Source organism: Nelumbo nucifera, chromosome 2 (assembly GCF_055504915.1).
Source record: "Nelumbo nucifera cultivar China Antique chromosome 2, China Antique-T2T, whole genome shotgun sequence".
Lineage (NCBI taxonomy): Eukaryota > Viridiplantae > Streptophyta > Magnoliopsida > Proteales > Nelumbonaceae > Nelumbo > Nelumbo nucifera.
The window spans coordinates 40,024,626-40,046,307 of NC_142650.1; the positions used below are offsets into that span (position 1 = coordinate 40,024,626).

The 21,682-nt window shown below is 34.2% G+C and overlaps 1 protein-coding gene across 3 annotated transcripts; it reads right to left on the reverse strand.

Moving 5' to 3' along the window:
- Nucleotides 1–507: 507 nt before the first annotated feature.
- On the reverse strand, nt 508–13,791 carry LOC104599188 (V-type proton ATPase subunit e1-like). 3 transcript variants are annotated; one of them, XM_010261619.3, is made up of 4 exons: nt 13,633–13,791; nt 13,252–13,468; nt 5,948–5,995; nt 508–955 (listed from the first exon to the last, which is right to left on the reverse strand). In XM_010261619.3, the coding sequence occupies exons 2-4, from the start codon at nt 13,347–13,349 to the stop codon at nt 889–891; spliced, it is 213 nt and encodes a 70-aa protein (XP_010259921.1). In that variant the 5' UTR covers nt 13,350–13,468; nt 13,633–13,791; the 3' UTR covers nt 508–888. The 3 variants fall into 3 exon arrangements, with proteins under 3 accessions (XP_010259921.1, XP_010259923.1, XP_010259922.1); XM_010261621.3 differs by having other exon boundaries at nt 13,252–13,415; nt 13,633–13,783; XM_010261620.2 differs by having other exon boundaries at nt 13,252–13,415; nt 13,522–13,678.
- Nucleotides 13,792–21,682: the final 7,891 nt, after the last annotated feature.

A 21,682-nucleotide genomic window follows, 5' to 3' on the forward strand; every position in this document is an offset into this window, starting at 1 on the left:
AGTTCCTAACACTAGAACACATAAAAATCCCCTAAATCTTTGTATTCAGCCTTGTTCTTTTTTCAAAAAGTTATTTACCTAGGTAAGTACTAGGTAAATATTTCCTAAATAACACTTACCAATGTTCTTTTGATTCCCAGGTAAGGACCTTTTTACTCATAAAAAATCAATATTAAAATGAATAACTTGCCCCGCTATGTTTTATAAACTTTTCTCTTGGATAAAAAAGTTGTCCACTTGGAAGATAGATAATTTTTACCTGAATAAATGAAACTAACTTTATCATTGGGCCTAATACTTATTGAAAAAAAAAAAAAACTGTAACATTGATCAATGGATATCACTTTTCCATTTATTTACTGGTAAACGAACAGGGCCTTAGTGTTTTGATAACCCTGAAAACACATATCCAACGATTTCTTTGAACCATGATACTAAGGAGATATTAGCATCAGCATGAAGACTGCGAGGAAGTAATCATTAAATTAAAAAGACAAGTAGACCAACTACGACAAAATATGGTTTCTTGGCAACATTGTATGAGGAATGTTACACTCATCAACAATTCTGCAGCAAAGGTAACAGAGCAAATCAGTAGTCAAAGCATCATCGCCTATTTCCCATCAATTATTTGATTGAAATTTGAAACTATGTAAGCTCACATTATTACTGAGCGTGATTAAACTTGCACTTCTGGAACAAGTGAGAAATGTCATGTAGATAGCTCAAACCAAAAATGAAGCCAATTCAATGTTCTTTAGGATAAACCAATTTTTGTTCCAATAATACCATCTAAATACGAGGGGCATGCTCAATCACATTCCATCACCCGTTCATTATACAAAGTCTATCTGCTAGGAGCGCATTATATCTCCTTGGAGGAACATTTCATTCTCCTTCACTAAGAATTGGAACAATTAGCGGTTTCAATTGAGCAAGATATACAATTGCCCACCTAATAAAAGAAGAGACATCAAATCATTATCAGCTCAGAATAATTTCATGTTCATATGTATCAACATGAATATACACACCATAAGTCACTGTCAGTATCTCGAAAATTATCTTGAAAGTGTAAAAGAACTAATATTTGATAGAAATTCTCAATAACTACAATATTTATAAATTTCAAAGTTATCAAAGTGTAAAAGGTATTTACTTTTTCAGAGTAAAGAATGTTCCTTATAAATGAATAAAGTAATCAAGTTTCCATAAACTGAGTACATGCTTAATTAGCCTTCTGTACTGATCATATACCACTACACCTCAAGGGACGCTTAGCTTCACCTCCTTGGTGGCGTCAAAAAAGGAATAAAAAAAAAAAAGCCTCACCTCCTAGGCAACATTTTCTCTTCTAAGAAGCAAACTTCAACATGGTTTTAACATCACAAACACATTTGACTTTAAGCATTTTCAACCTCTCACGAAGAAACCCTTCAAATTTAAGCCAACTCAGTTCAATTAGACCAAGCTTTGCCTATAGTTGTCAAGATCTTACCTAGGTGCCTACCTAGGCAACAAAAATGACAAGGTAGGCACCTTATTATATTATATCATTTATACTTTCTACTATTGAAATTTAAAGATTCAAGGGTCTTGAGAAGAGTAAATGAAAGAATAAATAGAAAAATAAAGCATTATGTAAAAAAGTGGATATACCCTTGTTCCTTTTTCTATTTTACTTACTCTCTATGTTAAATTTTTTCATATAAAATTATAGCCTATTTTAGTTGCTAATTTGATATGAAATTGCTCTACTGAATACTTATTATATTAGTATTATTTTCAAAAGTATTAAAACTAATATATTTGAAATACTATTGTCCAAGATATGATGATTTTCCATGTTTGAGATTAAATTTAATGTTAATAAATAAATTGCTATATATATATATATATATATATATATATATATATATATATATTTTTAATTCATACGCATGCTAAATGGTATATAAGCCCATGGAACTAGGTAAAATTCTGCTTTTTTTCTTTATTTTATGAAATTATTATCACATACATGACTAGGCAAGCTACTATTACCCAGAATCACCTAGATGTCTTGATAGCAATGATCTTGCCCCAACTACATGGGGTCCAGCTACACAAATCCTGATTAGGAGCAAAATGCAATTCCAGGATAATATGGGACCCAGTGATTGAAGATAATAAAAGGTTGGCTACACAGAAAGCAAGATACTTATCAAAAGGTAGAAAACTCACCTAATTAAAAGTGTATTACCCTCCCTCCCAATTTACTATATGTCTCCATTTCACATATCTGTGAGAGTGGCAACAATTAGGAAAAAGGATGAGGAACTTTCTGTGATCTGGATGGAAAGACAGGTCCAAATTTCACTTAGGCTATGTTTGGTTTGAAGAAAAAGTAGGAAAAGGAAGGGAAACATAGGGAACCTATACAAGGCTTGTAAAGGTTTCCCTACATTTCCCTTCCTTTCCCTATTTTTTCCTTCAAACCAAACACAGCCTTGGTGAATTGGAACAAAAGTTTGCTTCCGAAGAAAATCTGGTGGTTTGGGTGTGAGAAGATTGAAAAAAGTAGGTGAAGCCCTTTGAGGGAAATGGTTCTGGAAATCTAGCAAGGAAACTGACAGCTTATGAGGCAAGTAATCACAAGCAAATATGGGCCGAGTAAGAGAGGCTGGGATCCAGAGTCATCCCTTAGTCCTATGGGATATGCATTATGGAAAAAAAAAATGACATCCAAAAAGCCTTTGATGATTTCTCCAAAGACATCAAATACAAAATTGAAAAGGGGAATGGTGTTCGGTTCTGAACTGAAAAATGGTGTGGGGAATCATCATTTGAGGCTCTATTCCCAACTTTGTATGAAATAGCCCAAGATGAAGGTTCCCTGGTTTAGGAAAGCAATGAATTGAATGAAAATGGAGCCACTTGGAGACCCTGTTCAGAAGAAACCCAAATGATTGGGAAATTCGACCAATGACAGATCTGCTAGTGCTAGGTCCATTACATAAAGAAATGTCAAATATTCTGGACTGCTCTATGATACAGATCTTCTAATGATCCTGAAACTAATTTTCAAATCAAGGTGGTGAATTCAAGTCTAGGAAATATTCTGCAATATCTTGTGGGTGAGAATTCTGGGAAATGGGAAGCTGTTATTACTTAAGTAAAGTTTGCATTCAAAGAACCACAATACAGGTAGGAATCCTCTCTGATAGTAGGTAGCTGACTTATTTTCCTGATTTGGTAGCAGAAACCCCCTAAACTAGAAAAGTGGATGTCATGGAAAAAAAATGGTAAAACATATTGCTTAATTTCATGAAGACATTCACAGGAATATTGAGCACTCCAATGCAAAGTAGACAAGTTATGCAGACATAGGAAACTTCAAAAGCAAAGGTCACAGTGATGCTGACGTAGAATCGTCTGTTCCAATACCAATTGATATAGAACTGCCTATACTGATCCCAAACCGATGTACAATTGATAGATTCAATGCATTTGATGAATTCAAATGATGCAACATTGATGAAACTAACAAATAATTAAATGCAAAATTAGGATTATAGGCAATCAAACAAGAGGTATTTTACAACTAAAAGAGAATACATACAATGTAGATGATGATAATGATGATCACCAAGAGATAACTCAATGTGACCCTTTTTGTTACCTTGTTTCAACAATCCATAACAACGGATACGAGGAGGATGCCACCCATAGAATTAGAGCATGATTACAAAAATGTAAGGGGGCATCCAGAATCTTATGTGAGAGGCAAATACCACTAAGCTAAAATGAAAATTTTATAAAACAGTTGCAAAGCCAAAGTGTCAAAAAAGAATCTCTCCCTTGTTAAATTATCAAACCAAGGTGTCAAAAAAAGGTCACATTGAGTTATCTCTTGGTCTCCAATCCTAAGTGTACCCTGATTTCCTGCCCATGGGCTGGCATGACCGATGGTGCTACAGTGTCATGCCTTGCCAGGCATGGTCCATGGCCCCGGGCTGAGCTAGGCTAAGGTTTGCAACCCATGGGCTTGCACAGCCCCGCAGCCTGGCACAACACAGCCTAGTCATGCCGGCAGCCTAGCCCACCAAAAACTAGCAGTTGGAAACCCCTTCCAATGGATATAACAACTTTTTAGGGGGCAAAGGTGATTGAAAACCAAGGTTTTAAACTTGAGATGTTGAGTGGGAAAACCAAGGTTTTAAACTTCATAATGTATTGGTCCATATTGGCCAATGCATACCATTCCAATGAGGGTTTGATACCGTGAAATGCTACGAAACCTTTGATTTTGTTTCTTTTCGTCTGCATCAGGCCGATACAGACCCATTCAGCCAATACATGTGTATCAGATTTTTAATATTATTTAATGTCATTCCTTCTCTCTCCAACAACTCCTATTATTACTCCCTAAACCTCTATAATCATTCCTTCTCTCTCTCTAATAACTCCAATACTTACTCCCACTCTTTCAATAACTCCTATATTTAGTGCTACATTTAATATATTTAATTAATATTCAAATTCAAATTTAAAGAATGCCATTAAATAACCTTAAAACCTTAAACTAGCCATAAAAACTACAAATAGGAGGATTTGAACCATGGTTAATGGCATGTAACAAGCACAAATCCACCATTAAACCATGCTATAGTTGCTTGTCATAAGTATATGCATTTTTCTTCTTAACGTATTTTTTTGGCAATAAATACTAAAATTGATTATTAAAATTTATATACTAATAAACATTAACACAAATTATACTGATTTATGAAAATTAAGATATACAAATATAAATTTGAGTTCTTCCATTATTCTTCAATGGTTATCAATTGTGTCCCAATATCTCACAATTTATATAAACCCTTGAAGTATGGTCTTTTATGTTTAAATAACTCATTTATAATTATATAAAACTTATATTTATTGTTATTAATATACATTTTTAAGATTTTTAAGATTTATTTGATGTCTTAACTCTTAAATCAGATGTTTTATGAAAACATGGATTTAAGACAAGTAACTATTCTAGGTTAAGCTAGAAGAAGTTAGGGCTATTCATTCTCAAGAAGATAAATGCTTATGAGATTGATCTACCTAAGGACTTAAGTATGCACTCTACATTCAACAATGCCGACTTGTATACTTATCATGGAAATGATGATGAGGAAGAGATAGAGAATGTTTTGAAAAAAAGAGCTACGAAGACCAATAGGCACTCAACCAAAGGATACTTGTTATGCTGGAAAGGTAATGACGCAAGAGATAGCACTTTGGTTTTTAATGAAGAATTGCTTGTGATAGAGGTCAATAATTGGAAACTAAATTTGTCTCAATCCAATTGTTGGATTGATCTAGAGTTTGGATGTATTAGAGGTCTAAGATGGTAAAAGAGAACTTCACATCATCAAGCAGATAAGACAAGTGAATGGCCTTCAGCAAGATACCTTTCAGTTGCTGGGCATTGAGGACTATCAATAGTAGTCAATAATCAAGGTCAAAGTTTAACCATATGGACTCCATCTGCTAGTCATCCATGAGTCTAGTAATCTCTGTTGAAGTTTCATTAATTTTAGTCCGTTAGAGGTGAATTTCAGTTATGAAGGAAAAAAGGTCAATTTTGTCTTTTTAATTTGTTATTTCAATTTAGGTACTTGATAGGCACTAAACAAAGGGGCTTATCTTGTGTGGCATATACAAAGAGTATTTTAGTCAGATCAGGATGTTACTAATTGAGGTTACAGTGTTTATTTATTTATTTTAAGTTATGATCCCTGTAACATAAGTTCTATATATAAAGGAGTAGATGCTCATTGGGGGAACTCTAATAGATTTAATTCCACATTTTTAGCCCTGTTTCTCCCACTTCTTTTCTCTCTTTTCTGCAATTCTTACTTCTATTTTGCTGTATTACAGGCCAAACAAATGTGCAGAGAATACAAAAACTTACATCATCCAACAGCAAATTGTTGCTGTAATAACTAATGTCAGATGAAACCTGCATCAAGAAAAATATATATACATTAACCATTTCAGATACGTGAGAGAGAAAAAAAGAAGAGTGGTTGAAAAGAAAGGAAAGAACATGAAAATACATGACGATAACTACAATTAAGTGTTAAAGCAACAGCTAAATTCTGTAACAACTACAAAGAAAATATCAACCCTAATTGCAGAATCCCCAAACTTATAAATCTCATAACTGGTAAAGTTTCCATCAAATATCACATCACAATGTTTTGTTCTGAAACTTGCAAGACATCTTCTGAAAACATACAGATTTTTGACAATGGAGATAAAATGTCATTGGTATTAATAGACACCCTCATACCACAAAAGGTTAAATATAATTAGGATTAAATAATTGAAATTACGACAACTATGAATTAATTGACTAAATAAACTCAGGCAAGCCAATTGGGAAAATAACAGATATCAGAGAAAATAAAAGCGTGCAAGCTAATTTAAAAAATCTCAGCATAACAATCAAAAGAATAATATTTTAGATTTCAAGCATCTTGCTATTTTAAGTCTTAAGAATTACTCCAAGTCTAATAACCTCCTGATGTAAGACAGATATAGGATAACTAAATCTCTAGAAACATTACAATGACTAATGAAAAGATAGAGAATCAAGAGAAGCCTATAGAAAAATCATACTGCTTTTCCAGAATCAAATATAGGATCCTTCCAAACTTTAATGCATGGCTTTCAATGGGATCACACCAAAGAAGAAATCTCTTAAGCATCACACCCAAAGAAATGAAACTAAAAGGTATAATTTCATTCTCAATCTCATCATTTTTCCACACTATAATATTATTTGAATTCCATAATATTGAGGTCCATAACAATATTAACAATATTATGACCTCAAGTAGGTTCATTTCCCTAATCTAAAGACTCCTAATAACTCCCCAACATATACCTATGGTAGTAATGACTTCAAAACTGACTAAAACTCCTACATACTTTCTAAAAATTGACTTTATGAAACAATATAAGTTTGACTAAAATTTCTATTAAGGGAACAAATTGTAAAAGAGTTGAGATATTAAAGTCCAAAACAGAAGAAAATAACATAAAATAGAAGAAGCTGAAAAAATTCTAATCACATGCTCCTTATTATTTGTATTTGTATGAAATTGAAAAAACAAATACAATTATGCCCATAATTATCAACCCAATTATTAGATTAATTACAAAGACATAACTACTCCCGCATATGTCATTACACTTCTTTAACACTCCCTCAAACTGAGCCTACATGCCCTGCTTACCAAGTCAACTGAAAATGACTTAAAAATCATCAAAGATTTTATCCAAAAACTGCTCTAATTTTAGAATATTCAATTACTGTCTCCCAAGTTTGTTTTTGTTTTTTGAATATCTTTTTGCATTCCTTTCTTCCTACACAATCTGCCACACCAGTTTTTTGTCTCATTGTTGCTGGAGAGAACAAATCTGCCACACCAGCCAGTTGAACCCACTTGCACCCAAATAAAGAAAGAAACCATTCCCAAATACCAACAGTAACTGGACAGAAGATTAATAAATGATAGTTAGGTTCACCACAAGCATTGCAGAGAACACACCAGTTAGAAGGAAGACACCAAAAAAGTCTTCTCTAATAGAACGTCCATTGTACTAATACTTCCATGAACCACTTCCCAGCAGAAGGCGTGAACCCTGGGTGGAATAGGCTCACACCACACCTCTTTAACAAGAAAAGGCTGAGCAGGGAGAGGATAGAGAGACAAAACCTTGAAAAAAGTAAGGACAGGAAGAGGACCCACAACGACTAGGCAACCAAACCCGACTAATTTCGAAGGGTCCCAAAGAAACCTTTCTATAGCAGCCAACAAACCCACACCTCCTCAGAACATCAATTAAAAATTATCAATCCACTAGATCTTATGCTTTTTCCAAATTCAGTTTACACACCAATCCCTTGTTACCAGATCTTCTCATTTCTTCCACCTTCATTAGCTATAAGAATCTGGTCATAAATCTGATTATTCTAAAGAAAGACTCCCTAAAAGTGAGTAGTAATGGATAGAAGTACCTCCTTAAGCCTTAGAAAAAAGAACCTTCAATATAATTTTGTAAATACTAATCAACAAGCTTATAGGTCTTAAGTCCTTAGGTAAGTACCTCTCCTTCTTAGGGAACAAAGCTGTGAAACATGCATTAACCCTATGATTTATAATTCCTCTCTCATGGAACTCATTAAAAGTTCAAATTCAGCCATCCTTTATGATTTCCCAACATACCTAGAAGAAAGCTATCGTAATCTATCAGGTCCTGAAGACTTTGTTCTATCCATTACAAAAATGGCATCTCTAATCTCTTCTTCCTCAAATCTTCTCTCCAACCTTTCCCTAATCTCCCCCCCCCCCCCCCCCCCACCACCACCACCACTGGCCAATCAAACCCTTTCACTATCAATCTCTTATTTAATGGCTTTTGAAATATTGATTTGAAGTAGTCCACAAAATGGGTTTTATTTTTCTTTTATATTACAACCACTTAAACAGGGGAAAAGTTGTAATTACAACCACGTGATGACTTAATTGATCACGTGAATAGGGGCTTGAGAAGGAAGCTTGAGGACATGAACGAAGGTCTATCTTCATCCCAAATCAAGTTGACAACTAAGGTGGAAGCTACAGAGGATTACTAGAAGCCATCGAAACCCAGACATAGGAAGATCTTATGATAATGACAGCCTTCAACGGAACCGAAGAGGAGGATTCAGAAGTTGAATCTCTTATTGGTAGTTTTTATGCAAATTTTCAGAAGGAAGAAGAGGTCTTTGGTACTGAAATTTTGTTTGTGGAGGAGGAGAGTCCGGGCTACTACAGTCTTCCCACTTTTGAGGCAAACTGTAGGGGTGGTGGTGAAGACAACTTGCAGCATCCTATCATTAGGGAGGAATCTGAATCCTTTGACAAGGAAGAACCCAGACCTCTGTGATATAAAAACAGGGTGTCCACAAGACGTTGGTTGGGGATCTCCATGGGCTAAGTATCTCCACGCCACCAAGGGATGAGGCGCAATCTCTTGAAGTTGGTCTTGGGACAGAGCAGGATCTGAAAGAGCTTCTAGAACAGAATCACAACTCAGAAGGAGAGTTGGGCCTTTTTTGATACCTTTTGAAAGGCTACACAGCGGGGGGTAGCCCATCCCCCAACCCAGGTGCAGGCAGGATTAGATCCCAAGTCTACGCTACAACCAGAAGGAGACCTTACCAACCAGCTGGTTGGCACCTTGCTCAGATTCCCCATGCTCAGGTTCAAGGTACAGATTGTGATTCGTATTTGGTTTCTAACCCCCCTCGTGTTTCTGTGGCTGTTGTTTCAGGTCTCCATCCAGTTTCAGTGCCAATAGCCAGTGAAGATAGGGTTGGGGAAACAGAAGGAAGACAGAAGGAAAGAAGGGAAAAGAATTGTCAGGAGGATAAGGATCAGGGGGGAAGGATTTGGGGGCTAATTGAAGTAATACTTGGAGATCTGAAAAATAGAGAATTGGAAGGGGAAGATGTGATACGAAAGTCTAAAAAAGAGGAATAGAGAATTCGAAGAAAGAGACCAAATCAGCACATCTCTCTTCAATAGTGTGTGTTATGCAAAGCCAACAGTGAGACTTGCAATCACTTATTAATCTCCTGTTCTTTCTCTTCTTGCATTTGGGTTTGCTTTCCTTCTTTGTTTGGGTGCAGGTGGACTCCCCCGACTAATATGCGAGGGCTATTTGCTTTTACCTTTTTCAATTTGCCAAAGAAGAGGGGTAAGATGTTGAGGAGATGCATAAGAGCTACCACGTGCTGGGTATTATGGGAGGAAAGGAATCTCAGAATATTTTCAAAGAAATAAATAAGCAAAACTGATATTATTGAAAACATCATGATCAAGGTGGCTCATTGGGTGAAGACAATGGATCTTTTTTCCTCATTTTCAGTAAACGACATCATGCTCAATTGGAAAGAGGTGGCTGATTCAGCTCCTGTTAACACTCATTACCACTAGTTGGAGCCCTCCAAAGAGAGGTTTTATCAAATTAAATCTTGACGGGAGTTGTTTGAGAAACCCAGGTAGTTCTGGAATAGGAGTTTTCAGTGATGAAACTGGAAAAGTGGTAGCTTTATACTCGGGACCAATTGGAGAAGGAGATTCTCTAAGAGATAAGATATTGGCAGTGGTGGAAGGAGTACAAAGAGCAATCTCTATCAATGTTAAGAAGCCGATAATTAAGGGAGACTCAAAACTGGTGGTGAACTGGTTGCAAAATAAAGATCCAAGTCATTGGATGTATAATAATGGAAAGAAAAAGATTAAGAAGTTAACACAAAATATGGGGGTGAAAGTATTTGTGTTCGGGGAGAGATAAAAGGGGTTATCTCTCACTGTTCATTTAATGTACTCACTTTAATGTACCATTTTAATGTCTTTTAATGAAAAGTTTCAGTTATTGATCAAAAAAATATCTAAACCTCCATTAACAAATATAAAACCCGCATCAAAATGTCTAAAATCATACTTGATCAAACTCTAGAGTTTCCATGTATGGGAGGATGAGCTGGTAATATGGTTTTCTGACATCAGCAGTTGGTATATAGTCCCTTATCTACAATGTGCTCTAATACCAACTTGTCAATAAAAGAACCTTATAAGAGAAGAGAAAGAAAAAAGATAAGAGAAAGAGAAAGAGAAAAAGGATCAATGGAGAAAAGAAGAAAGAAGAGAACAGATTTGAAGAGAGGCAAAAAGTATTGTGTCTCCCTCATTGGTATTCATACTAATACATGATATTTACATTTAACTATCATTAGCATAAAATAAGAGTAGACAAAAATGCCCTTAGATAGGTGCCTCTCAATAAGACCTTTAACTATTATAGAAACCCCAACCACAAAACAAATTAAACCAGATAACTGACATGTTGCAACTACAAACTCCTATCAAAAACCCAACAACTACTTCTCCAGTGAGCTACTGATACAATTACAGGAGGAGGCTAACAAGTTCTAAGATTCTATGAAAAATGGAACCACTACAAGACACGTAAGAAGAGAGGATGACGCCATGGATACATCTTAGTACACATTTACCAAATTGGCAATGATTTGAACTCTGTAAATGTTTACCGATTTAGCAATGTAGTGAGATTTCCAAATTTAGCTTCAATTAGGACTTTCCTTTTGGTTCAGATTTGGTTGGTTTCTATTAAGGAGTAGCCAGCTAGATTAGGATACTTTCTTGTAGGAGGCATAAGGGTGTAAACATAGGCTATATAAAAGTAGATCACTACTATAAAAGCAATTGAATTGAATTCTCTCAGTAATTATTCAATGAAGAACTATTCTTCTTCTTGTTTTGGTTTAAGAACTTTTCTTTACAGCTTCTCTGAACATGAGTTGTTAACTATTTCCTTCAATAATTCATGCCACTAATTCTCTCTCCTCTCTAATGCTCCATTAATTGCCTAAAATTAATGTGATCACACTACCAACAACACCAAGAATAGCAAAACTATGACCAGAACTACTGTAGACAGGATTTTTTTAAAATTTTTTTATGAAATTGTAGACAGGATTTAGTTCTTTAACTGATCTGCCACATCTATCCTTACAACAGACTCAACTAGGTGGACCCCCCCTTCATGACTCTACTTCAATATCAAACTGAAGTAGTGACAATTTTCTATCTCACGTTACTGATTACTGATCAAAAAATATGTTTTATCCTCACAAGCACAAGGGGAACCTTCCTAATCCAAACAGGAATTTCCATTCCTCCATGACAACAATAGATGCATTCAACTCACCATTGCCAGACTAAGAATCCCTCTCTTCCAACATACAAAAATAATCAATAGCTCTTTGATGGCCCCCAAGAAAGAACGCACCCTGATTTCTAACTTAACTCTACTGATGTTTCAGTGGTCTCTAAAACTGAGTTGTGTTCAATTTTGATTACTTTGTCCAAACTGTCTCCTCCACCTCATATTCACTATGCATTTGAAACTCTCAGCAGGAATCCCTTCAAATAATGCAGAAAAGTGCTATCTTCTTACAAATGCTGCAACACCTCTCCACTCACCCTATTCGGATCATAACCTTCAATTTGCACCTTTGTCTCTGTTTAACATAATGGAATTTTCCAACCACCAAACATGTCTCAGAACCAGATCCTGAGCGTTGTCATTGATTCACTATCACCAGGTCATTACCATGGGTCCCCATTGCCCACCTTTAAGACATTTATCAGGTCATCAGTAGATAACAATGCAAGCAATGAAATTATTCTTCACCAAAATACCTTTACCCCCACCTCTGCTCCAGTACTTTCATGCAACATACAGTTTGTCTCTGAAACACCTTTAGGATAGAAAACTTTCACCATCAATGTCTACCCTTCTTGCTCTACCCAGAGAGCAAGGGCCCTTGCCACCTCCCCACTCTCTTTCTAGTTTAGAATCACTAACAACTAATTTCAACTAAAGAGCCTTTGGTGCACTGTATTTCAACTTCGGCCAAACTTAATTCCAGAATAGTTGCAACTAAGGGAACAATTAACAATATGAAAAAGAAACAAAATAATCATCTTCATCATCATCATCATCATCTAAGCCTTGTCCCAACTATATGGGGTCACCAACATAAATCATGTCTTGCCATTCCGTTCTATTCAGTGTCATATCCTTCGTTAAATAATGGGCGCTTAAATCATTTCTTATTACTTCCACCCAGATCCTGTTTGGTCTTCCTCTAGCTCTTCTAGACTTTTCAACTTGTAACAGATTACTTTTTCTAACAGGTGCTCTAAATGTTATTCTACAAAAAAGAAATTAAATAAAAAATATTTTTCAGAACTTAATAAAACAACATAAAAACCACTCAGAAAGTTACAAGTGGGAAAAATATTAGCATATTATTCATAAGAAGATTTCCACGTATAAGATCAACCAATTTCTGCAGAAAACTTCAGGTGGGTAATACCTATAGCAATCATTAATAGATAAAATTCAATGGACAAAAAAGCCACTTCCAGTGGCAATCATTAAATTTAACCAACTACTAGCGCGAAATTATTTCTATTTACACATTAAAGATATTGTAATGCCAAAAAAAAATTGAAATGTATTCAAGAATCTTTCCAATCTAATTCTATTTACAAATCTACTTGCGACGATAGAGAAAAACAGAAAGCAAATCTCAATTTAAAAATAGCAAATCGAAAGATAGTAACGTACAGATTGGCAGAAGGTCCTTTGTTGCAACAAATTCTGGCCGCGAGGGATGCAATCACGCCGGCCATAGTGAAAATTAAGCTAATTATCAAGAAGCCCATGTCAATTCGATCTCACCGCAACCAAGCAGAAATTTTCCGAGACGAAAATACGAATTTGAAGCTTGCCTGGTAATTAACGGAATGAGAATTGAAAGAAAAGCAAAAACTACCTCCCTGATCTGCATATGCAAGAATAAAATGAATACTTAAACAAATACTTGATTACACGTACAATTTAGGGACGGATGCAAACTCTAATTGCGCAATGGAATAAACAAAATTCGTAGCCTTAGAAAAGATAGTGGAGAATTGATAAAGAGGGAGAAAGAGATTGAGAATTGACCTCATGATCTGCTCTAATGTTCTGGAAATTTCAATCTACTCTCTCTCTCAAGTGAATTCGAACCGTGGCCGTGGGCCGACGTGTATTTCACAAAATCGCATGCGGTGTGATAGCGTATTATACCATCTTTCCACGTGTTTCAGAAGGATCGGTTCTTTATCAAGCGAAAGTGAAGCGAAGGAGCACAATTTGAATTCGACCAAACTGGTCCTATTTTTTTTAGGGGAAATTTGTCAATTTATGATTATTTTGATTAATTATTTTTAAATTTTATTTAGTTAATATTTCATTTTATATTTTATCAATTAATTTTAATTTTAATTTTAATTTTAATTTTAAAATTATTAATTTTGTAATTTTAAGAAATTTAAATTTTTAATTGTTTTTCTTAATTAATAAAATATTACATTATCATCGATCTGTAAAGTGATGGTCGATGGTCGATTCTTCAAATATCCGAGGCAATGGTGGTTAGAGAGACTCCAATCTGCTCCTCACAAAGTGTCTCACATCAACATCATAGCATGTTTTAGCCGTTCATCCGAAACATCTCCTATATTTGTATTTATTATTCATGCAAGATGTTTTTAATAAGGTTTTCGAATTGTCATTGATTTGGATGGTCAGATCATTTGGCCTGGAAACCATTTAGGCAATCGGTTTTGTTTTACCTAAAATCCATTTTTTGGCCAGAAACTGTTAAAAAAGTCAATAATTCATTGACTCATATGATCGAACCATCGATCTATCGACCCGTATAATGATTTTTGACCATTTTATATTTTTAATTATTTTTTAAACTTTTTTTAATTTATTTATTAGAATGAACATCTGTTTGAACCAAACGAGCTCATTTTTAAAACATTGATTTCTAATACAGGGTGGGATGTGATTATAAAGTCAGTGCGGCGCACCGAGGAACAGATTCCGATGGGAGGAGAGAGAGAAAGAGGAGGGGGAATGAGAAGAGAGATAATATGAATCATATCCCTTAATAATGGGTTTTAATGGATATTTGTTAATAGGTCCTTATTATTATAATGTTTTGGGCCTCCCATACTTTAGAATTTCCCCAGATTTTTTTGCCCATTTTATCCCAATTCCAACATTAAAAGAAGTTTGATGCAAATAACACTATTTTAAGTGAATATCGGGCCTAAACCGGTCCGATTTTATTCGGGTTCATATTGGATCAACCGAGTTAATATACTTCTGTAACTCTTACCGTCTTATTGTAGCCCCCTGCTCGACTTTTCTTGCTTGCACTTCACAAATTTAAGTTCAGCTTTGAGTTTGCAATCTCATCGGTTCGCGCTTCAATAAAATTAATCGTAACATTTTAAAGAATTTTTGCAAAAATCAATCCTCAAAAATTCTAAAAAAATTACAAGAAATTAGCCCCTAAAATTTTAAAGAATTTTTACAAAAAAAATGAGCTCCCAAATTCTAAAGAATTTTCACAAGAAATTAACCCTCAAATTTCTAAAGAGCTTTTACAAGAAATTAACTCCCAAAATTCTAAAAAAAAATCACAATAAATTAACCCCAAAATTCTGAAAAAAACTTTAAGCAAATTAATCCTCAGTGTTGTGGGGTTAAGAAGTATCGGATACTATTAAAATATTGTATGGTGCACCAAATATAAACATGTGTTAGCAATGGGTTATAAGGGTGCAATGTTTCTTGTGAAGTTCACATCTCCGCCCCACAATGCCCCATAGAACATCCCCGTTGTGTATTGGAAACATCTCTCGATTAGGGGCGGAGCTAGGATTTTTTATTGAGGGGGCCAAAACCTAGAAAACATGGATAGGGGGCAAAAGTTAGGAAACATGAGTAAAGGGGCTAAAATACAAGTGAAACTAAATAAATTAATACACGGCGGGGATGTTCTGTGGGGTGTTGTGAGGCGGAGATGTAAACTCCTTGTGTATGTTGACAATCATAGAAAGTGCCATGGTAGTAGTTTATAGTGGGTGTATAAAATTACATGAAATAATTAGTGATGTGTAGTATGAGGTTGAATCGTGAAGCTAGAGTAAGGCCATGTTTGGGAGTGCTTATTTGAGCCATTAAGCAATTATTGGTATTTGGGAAATAAACCTAAAATAAGTGTTTATTTTAAAAATAATGACTTATTTTTTAAGCCCAAATTTCTAGTTTTTTAAAGTGCTTATATAATAAGCACTTATTCAATTTTTCTCTTCCTAAATTATCCCTAGTTGAATTTTAAAATACCACTTATAAAGTTATCCCTAATTGAATTTTATAGAAGTACTTTTATGAAGGCACTTTTACGAAAGCACTTTATAAAAGTACTTTTATGAAAGCATTTTTACAAAAGCACTTTTAAGAAAGTACTTTTATGAAAGCACTTTTAAGAAATTACTTTTATGAAAGCACTTTTACGAAAACACTTTTATGAAATTACTTTTGTAAAAGTACAAAGTGTACTTTTACAAAAGTGTTTTTGTAAAAGTACTTTCATAAAAGTGTTTTATAAAAATAATTTAATAAAAGTGCTTTCAAAGGGTATATTTTGAAATTTTTAAAGAAAATGAAGGACAAAATAGTCATAAATGCTTATTTAAGTGCTTATTAGAGAAAAAAAACTACAAAACACCCAAATGCCCAATACAAAATAAGTGCTTATTTTAAAAATAAACACTTTGAAAAGTTGGGGTGCCAAATGCAAATAAGTGCTTATTCGAATAAGCACTTATTTTTAAGCACTTATTTTTAACTTAAACATTTCCAAACATGGCCTATTAAACATGTAAGCATATGGATTGTAAGCCATTAAGGTAAACTTGTGAGGCACAAATTATGATGAAGCATTTGATCATATGTGATGCTAAGTATATTTGCATGTTAATAAGTAAAGAGAGGCATGTTTTTACATCAATGTATAAGTTTTTGGATCCGAATTTAGGCCATGTTTGGGAGTGCTTAAAAACAAGTGCTTATTTGAGCCATTAAGCACTTATTGGTATTTGGGAAATAAGCCCAAAATAAGTGCTTATTTTAAAAATAAGGACTTGTTTTTTAAGCCTAAATTTCTAGCTTTTTTTAAGTGCTTATACAATAAGCACTTATTCAATTTTTTTCTTCCTACCACTTTATAAAATTATCCCTAGTTGAATTTTATGAAAGCATTTTTACAAAACCACTTCTATAAAAGTACTTTTATGAAAGCACTTTTACAAAAGAACTTTATAAAAGTACTTTTATGAAAGCACCTTTATAAAAGCATTTTTGTAAAGTAATTTTTGTAAAAGTGCTTTCATAAAAGTACTTTCGCAAAAGTGCTTTCATAAAATGATTTTTATAAGTGTTTTCGTAAAAGTACTTTCTTAAAAATGCTTTTATAAAAGACTGAGATAGGGAGCCAAAAGAGATCAAAGAATGAGATTTAAAGGTGCCTAGGTTGATTCGACAGGGACATGCGGTAGATCATAGGGTGAGAACCAATTGTTAGCTTGTGCAAACCACAACTATTATGTGGTTTGCACAAGCTAACATGTACTACATGCATGGCATTCTTGTAGAACTCACATGCTTGTATGAAGTTTTTGTCCTTTATAAGTTTTACTTCTATTATGTGGCTTGGCATTTACCTGTATTTTGTGCTAGAAGCCTACGACTTACTATATATTAAGGAGGATGATTGTAGTTAGCTTCTGGTGCATAACCACGGTTATCCCATGGTAGTATAGTCATTGTAGTGCGTCCACAGTTATTTTATGATATCATAATCGCAATCTTGTGACCATGGGCATCATGTGTCGGTATGATTGCGATATATAAGTCCATCCCCTTACATTAGCCCCCTGCATAATAAAGGGCTTGCTCATTATTGATCAATAAATTGGGTCTGATATTAATGTTTTAATACAAACACATTACCCCCCCCCCCCCCAATTCAAACAAATTTTAGGGAAGAAAATAGCCCCTGAATTATGGGTATCAACCCCTAAAATTATGGGGAGTCCCACGGATACATAGGCGTGTGTGTCAATCTCCAAGAGGCCAGGATTATGGGGAATACCATGGGCATAGGAATCAGCCTCTAGCCCACGAGCATGTGTGTTGTTTAAGGCTATGTTTGGTTTGGAGAAAAAGGTAAGGAAAAAAAAAGGAAAAGATAGAAAAACCTATACAAGATTTGTAAAAGTTTCTTAACTTTCCCTTTCCCTATTTTTTCCTTCCAACCAAACATAACCTAAGTGAATTCCCTTGTCCTATGTCAGGAATTTTGAAGCATAATGATGGTTATGAACTGTCAGTATCAATGTTGGTCATGTTGCTGCAGACCTCTCTATCAATGGAGTCTTGGGAAGACTCTGTTGTTATGAATCCATTGTGAGAGGATCCTATTCTTGTTTTTGAATATTTAGCCACTAAAAGCCAATCGAGATGGTCTATTTTCAGGAGTTGACTATGCCTCAATGAACGGTGGAGATACATTTGAAGATCTATGAATCTCGGTGTGAGCAATTCAAGCCATGGTGTTTGGTGATACTAATTCCTCTGTATATTGGCTACCTTCATGCACAGGGATTTAGGGTGTTCATAAAAAACCAAAAAACTGAACTGAACCAAAGAAATTAATCTCAAAATCTGATTAACCAAATTGATTGGTTCATTTTGGTTTTTTTTTGTTAACTGAAGGACCAGTTCGGTATTCAGTTAACCTATTAGAAAACTAGTAGTTAACCGAACCGACCAATATATATGAAAGTTTTTATATTATATTATTATATATATATATAAATTTTTATGTTAAAATTATTATTTCATAAAAATTGTTATACTGTAAAAGTTTTGAAATTTTTATATTATAATTTTGTTTTATTTTATAAAATTTTTATGTTATAGTTTATTATTTAAAAATAAATAAACATTTCCAATTTCATTTCCCCTCTCAATCAATCTCACATGCCTAAATCGACATTTCCGATTTTCCCTTCCCCCTTTTCCTTTTCCTCTTGTTTTTGAAAGAACCCAAACCCTAGGCTCAAGTTTCTTCCCCAATCTCCCCCATCTCTTTCAAAATTCTCTTTGTTACTCCCCCAATCTCTTCCATATCTCTTGGTCTTTCATCCTTCCTCCCCCAATTTTACCCATCTCTGATCTCTTCGAATCTCTACTCTCTTTTCTTCATGGTGAACAGCTGAAAACATGATGAAGTGCACAAAGCACAGCTGGTAGCAAGCAGCCAGCAGATCCTCCCAAGTGCCCAAGTTCCGATCTCCCTTATCCGTCCTAGTGGAACACCAAAGTTAAAGAAGGAACACATACTATCAGTTTATCACTTTGTTTGTTTGTTTTTTCTTTTTTTGCCTTTGCTTGGACTTCATTGTTGACTTCATCGTTTCTCTCTTTGTATCTCTCGGCTGAGGTAATTTCACTCCCAAATGATGAAAACCCTCCATATTTAAAAGTTTTTTTATTTATTCTATGAATAGATAAGATAAGTATATTTTCTAAGTCCGGATGTAGTAGGCACATTAGGTAAGCACAATGAGTGAGCATGTAATAGCTGTGTGATACATGTCCCAGTTAATGTGCCTTTCATCCAAACGTTTTTGCTCCGTTAGACAGAAATTATCCATTATTTTATTATCTTTGTCAAAATAATTAAAATAAAAACAATAAAAAAGGAAAACGCTAATAAATTCCAACTCCCAATACGTTTAGGTTTTTCCCTTTCATTGTTTTTATTTTTAATTATTTTGACAAAGATAATAAAATAATGGATAATTTCTATTTAACGGAGCAAAAACGTTTAGATGAAAGGCACACTAATTGGGACATGTGTCAGACAGCTATTACGTGCTCATTCGTTGTGCTTCCCTGACGTGCCTACTACATCCGGACCCATATTTTCCAACCTATATCTTGTATGGCTGCTAGACTTGAAATCATATATTGGCACTCGATGACCTAAAGTGAACAAATTTCATTGTAGAAACATATGAAAATGGATTAGTGTTTTTTTTTCTAGTATTTCCATTTTCATTTCTTATAAAAGAAAAATCTTTAGGTTGGAATGTATTTATCATTTTTTGTTGTTGACATGGATTATAGATTTGAATTTTGATTGTTATTCTTGCTTCTATGATGGCATGCAATTTTCAAAACTTGGGATTTTGATTGGTATTAATTCATTAGGTTTTTTAATACTTGAATGCAAGGGAACTTGTTAAAAAATACTAGAATGGGTTCGCCCTCCAAAGGGAGTTATGAAAGGCCAATTTAAGGTCTCATGATATGGATTATGGATTAATTTAACTCTGAATGTTTACAAAAAGTTTGAATATGAATCCATCTTAGATGATTGAACATATGTGCTAAAATGTTAAGAGGAACCAAAATGAGACGATCTTGTTTCATACAACTTCCAAATTTCTGTGTAAATCCTTTTTTCATGGATCATTAAAATTAAGAAAGAAATTTATGAAGAAGGTAGAAGATGGATTTTTCAACATAGAAATGGATGATTTGGCAGCCAAATTGTGGCCCATAAAACTTTTTCTCTGAGGCAATATTTACCCCACTCAATCTAAATTGGACTTCATTAGAGAAAAAAAAAATAGATATGTTTTTTTTACATATCTATTGCATCTAATTCCAAAAACAAAGAAGCCACTCAATCTGAATTTTTCTGTGTTTTCCTTTTAAGTTTAACAAAGAGAAGTTTTGCATAGGTTAACCAATTTACAAGGAAGAACAGTCCATCTTCCTTATTCTTATGCATCATTGATAACTAACAGACATGTTATCTTTGTTTTAGTCCATCTTTAAGTTTCATTTTTTTCTTATTCATTCTTTTTCAATTTTTGAGGGGAAGGGAACTATGAAATTTTAAGTTGGGATTAAACTTGCAAACTCATGGTTGCAATGGTTAGATCTTAAACTTAACTTTGTTGATTTGATAAGCATTTCAAACTCTTGGCAAACTTCTTAGAATTGAGTTTTATGTTATGAGTTTTAGATTTTTTTTTGCAATTATGTAGGGAATATGATGTGAGATTGAGTGGCTTATTGATAGCACGTCATTATATTACCTAAGTGAACATACAACTTTTTCTTGTATCAGATGTCAAGTTTGGGTTATAATAATGCAATGACCAAGAGTGAAAGTTTCATTCCTCCACCTAGAAGCACAAATGCAAAGCCTCCTCTTATACCTTCAAGTAATAATGGTAATGCATCAAATCCACCTATAATGGAGGTTGATTCAAAGGTTAGTGTTTCTTCTATTAAAAAAAAAATATTGGGTGTGGGATCGTTTTACTATATAATTGTCAGGTTAAAAATAATCAAAAAGCAGCATATAACTATTGTGGTAAGAACAACTTGTACTAGTTCAAGTGTTACAAGTTGCTTGATTAATCATTTGTCAAGATGTAAGAATTATCCTTTTAATGTGGACAAGAAACAAAAAAAAAAAGAAAACCTTGGACTCTTCATATCAAAATGCAAAAGAGTGTGGTATCACACCATCACTTGTGCCTTACAAGTTTGACCAAGAAAACTGTAGAAAGAGACTTGCTATGATAATTATTGTAGATGAATTGCCCTTTAACCATGTGAAGAAGGAAGGGTACCGTGATTTTGTGGTACCATGCAACCACGATTTATAATTCCTTCATACCATATAGTAACTAGAGATTGTTATGATCTCTATATCGAGGAGAAGAGGAAGTTGAAGAAGTATTTTAATAAACTTCCATTGGGGGTCTGCCTCACTATACATGGACATCATGTCAAAATCTTAGCTACATGTGTCTCACTGCTCACTTCATAAATGATGAATGAAAATTGCACAAAAAAATTATAATTTTTTATCAAATTTCTAGTCATTCAAGAAAAGTGATTGGCAAGGCCGTTGAGAGATACTTGCTTAATCAGTGCATTGAAAGGGTTTTCACTATAACAATAAATAATGTAAGCTCAAATGATATGGAAATTCAGTACTTGAAAAAGAGACTCAATAGTCGGAAAGGAAGAGTTTTAAAGAATGAGTTCTTAAACATAAGACGTG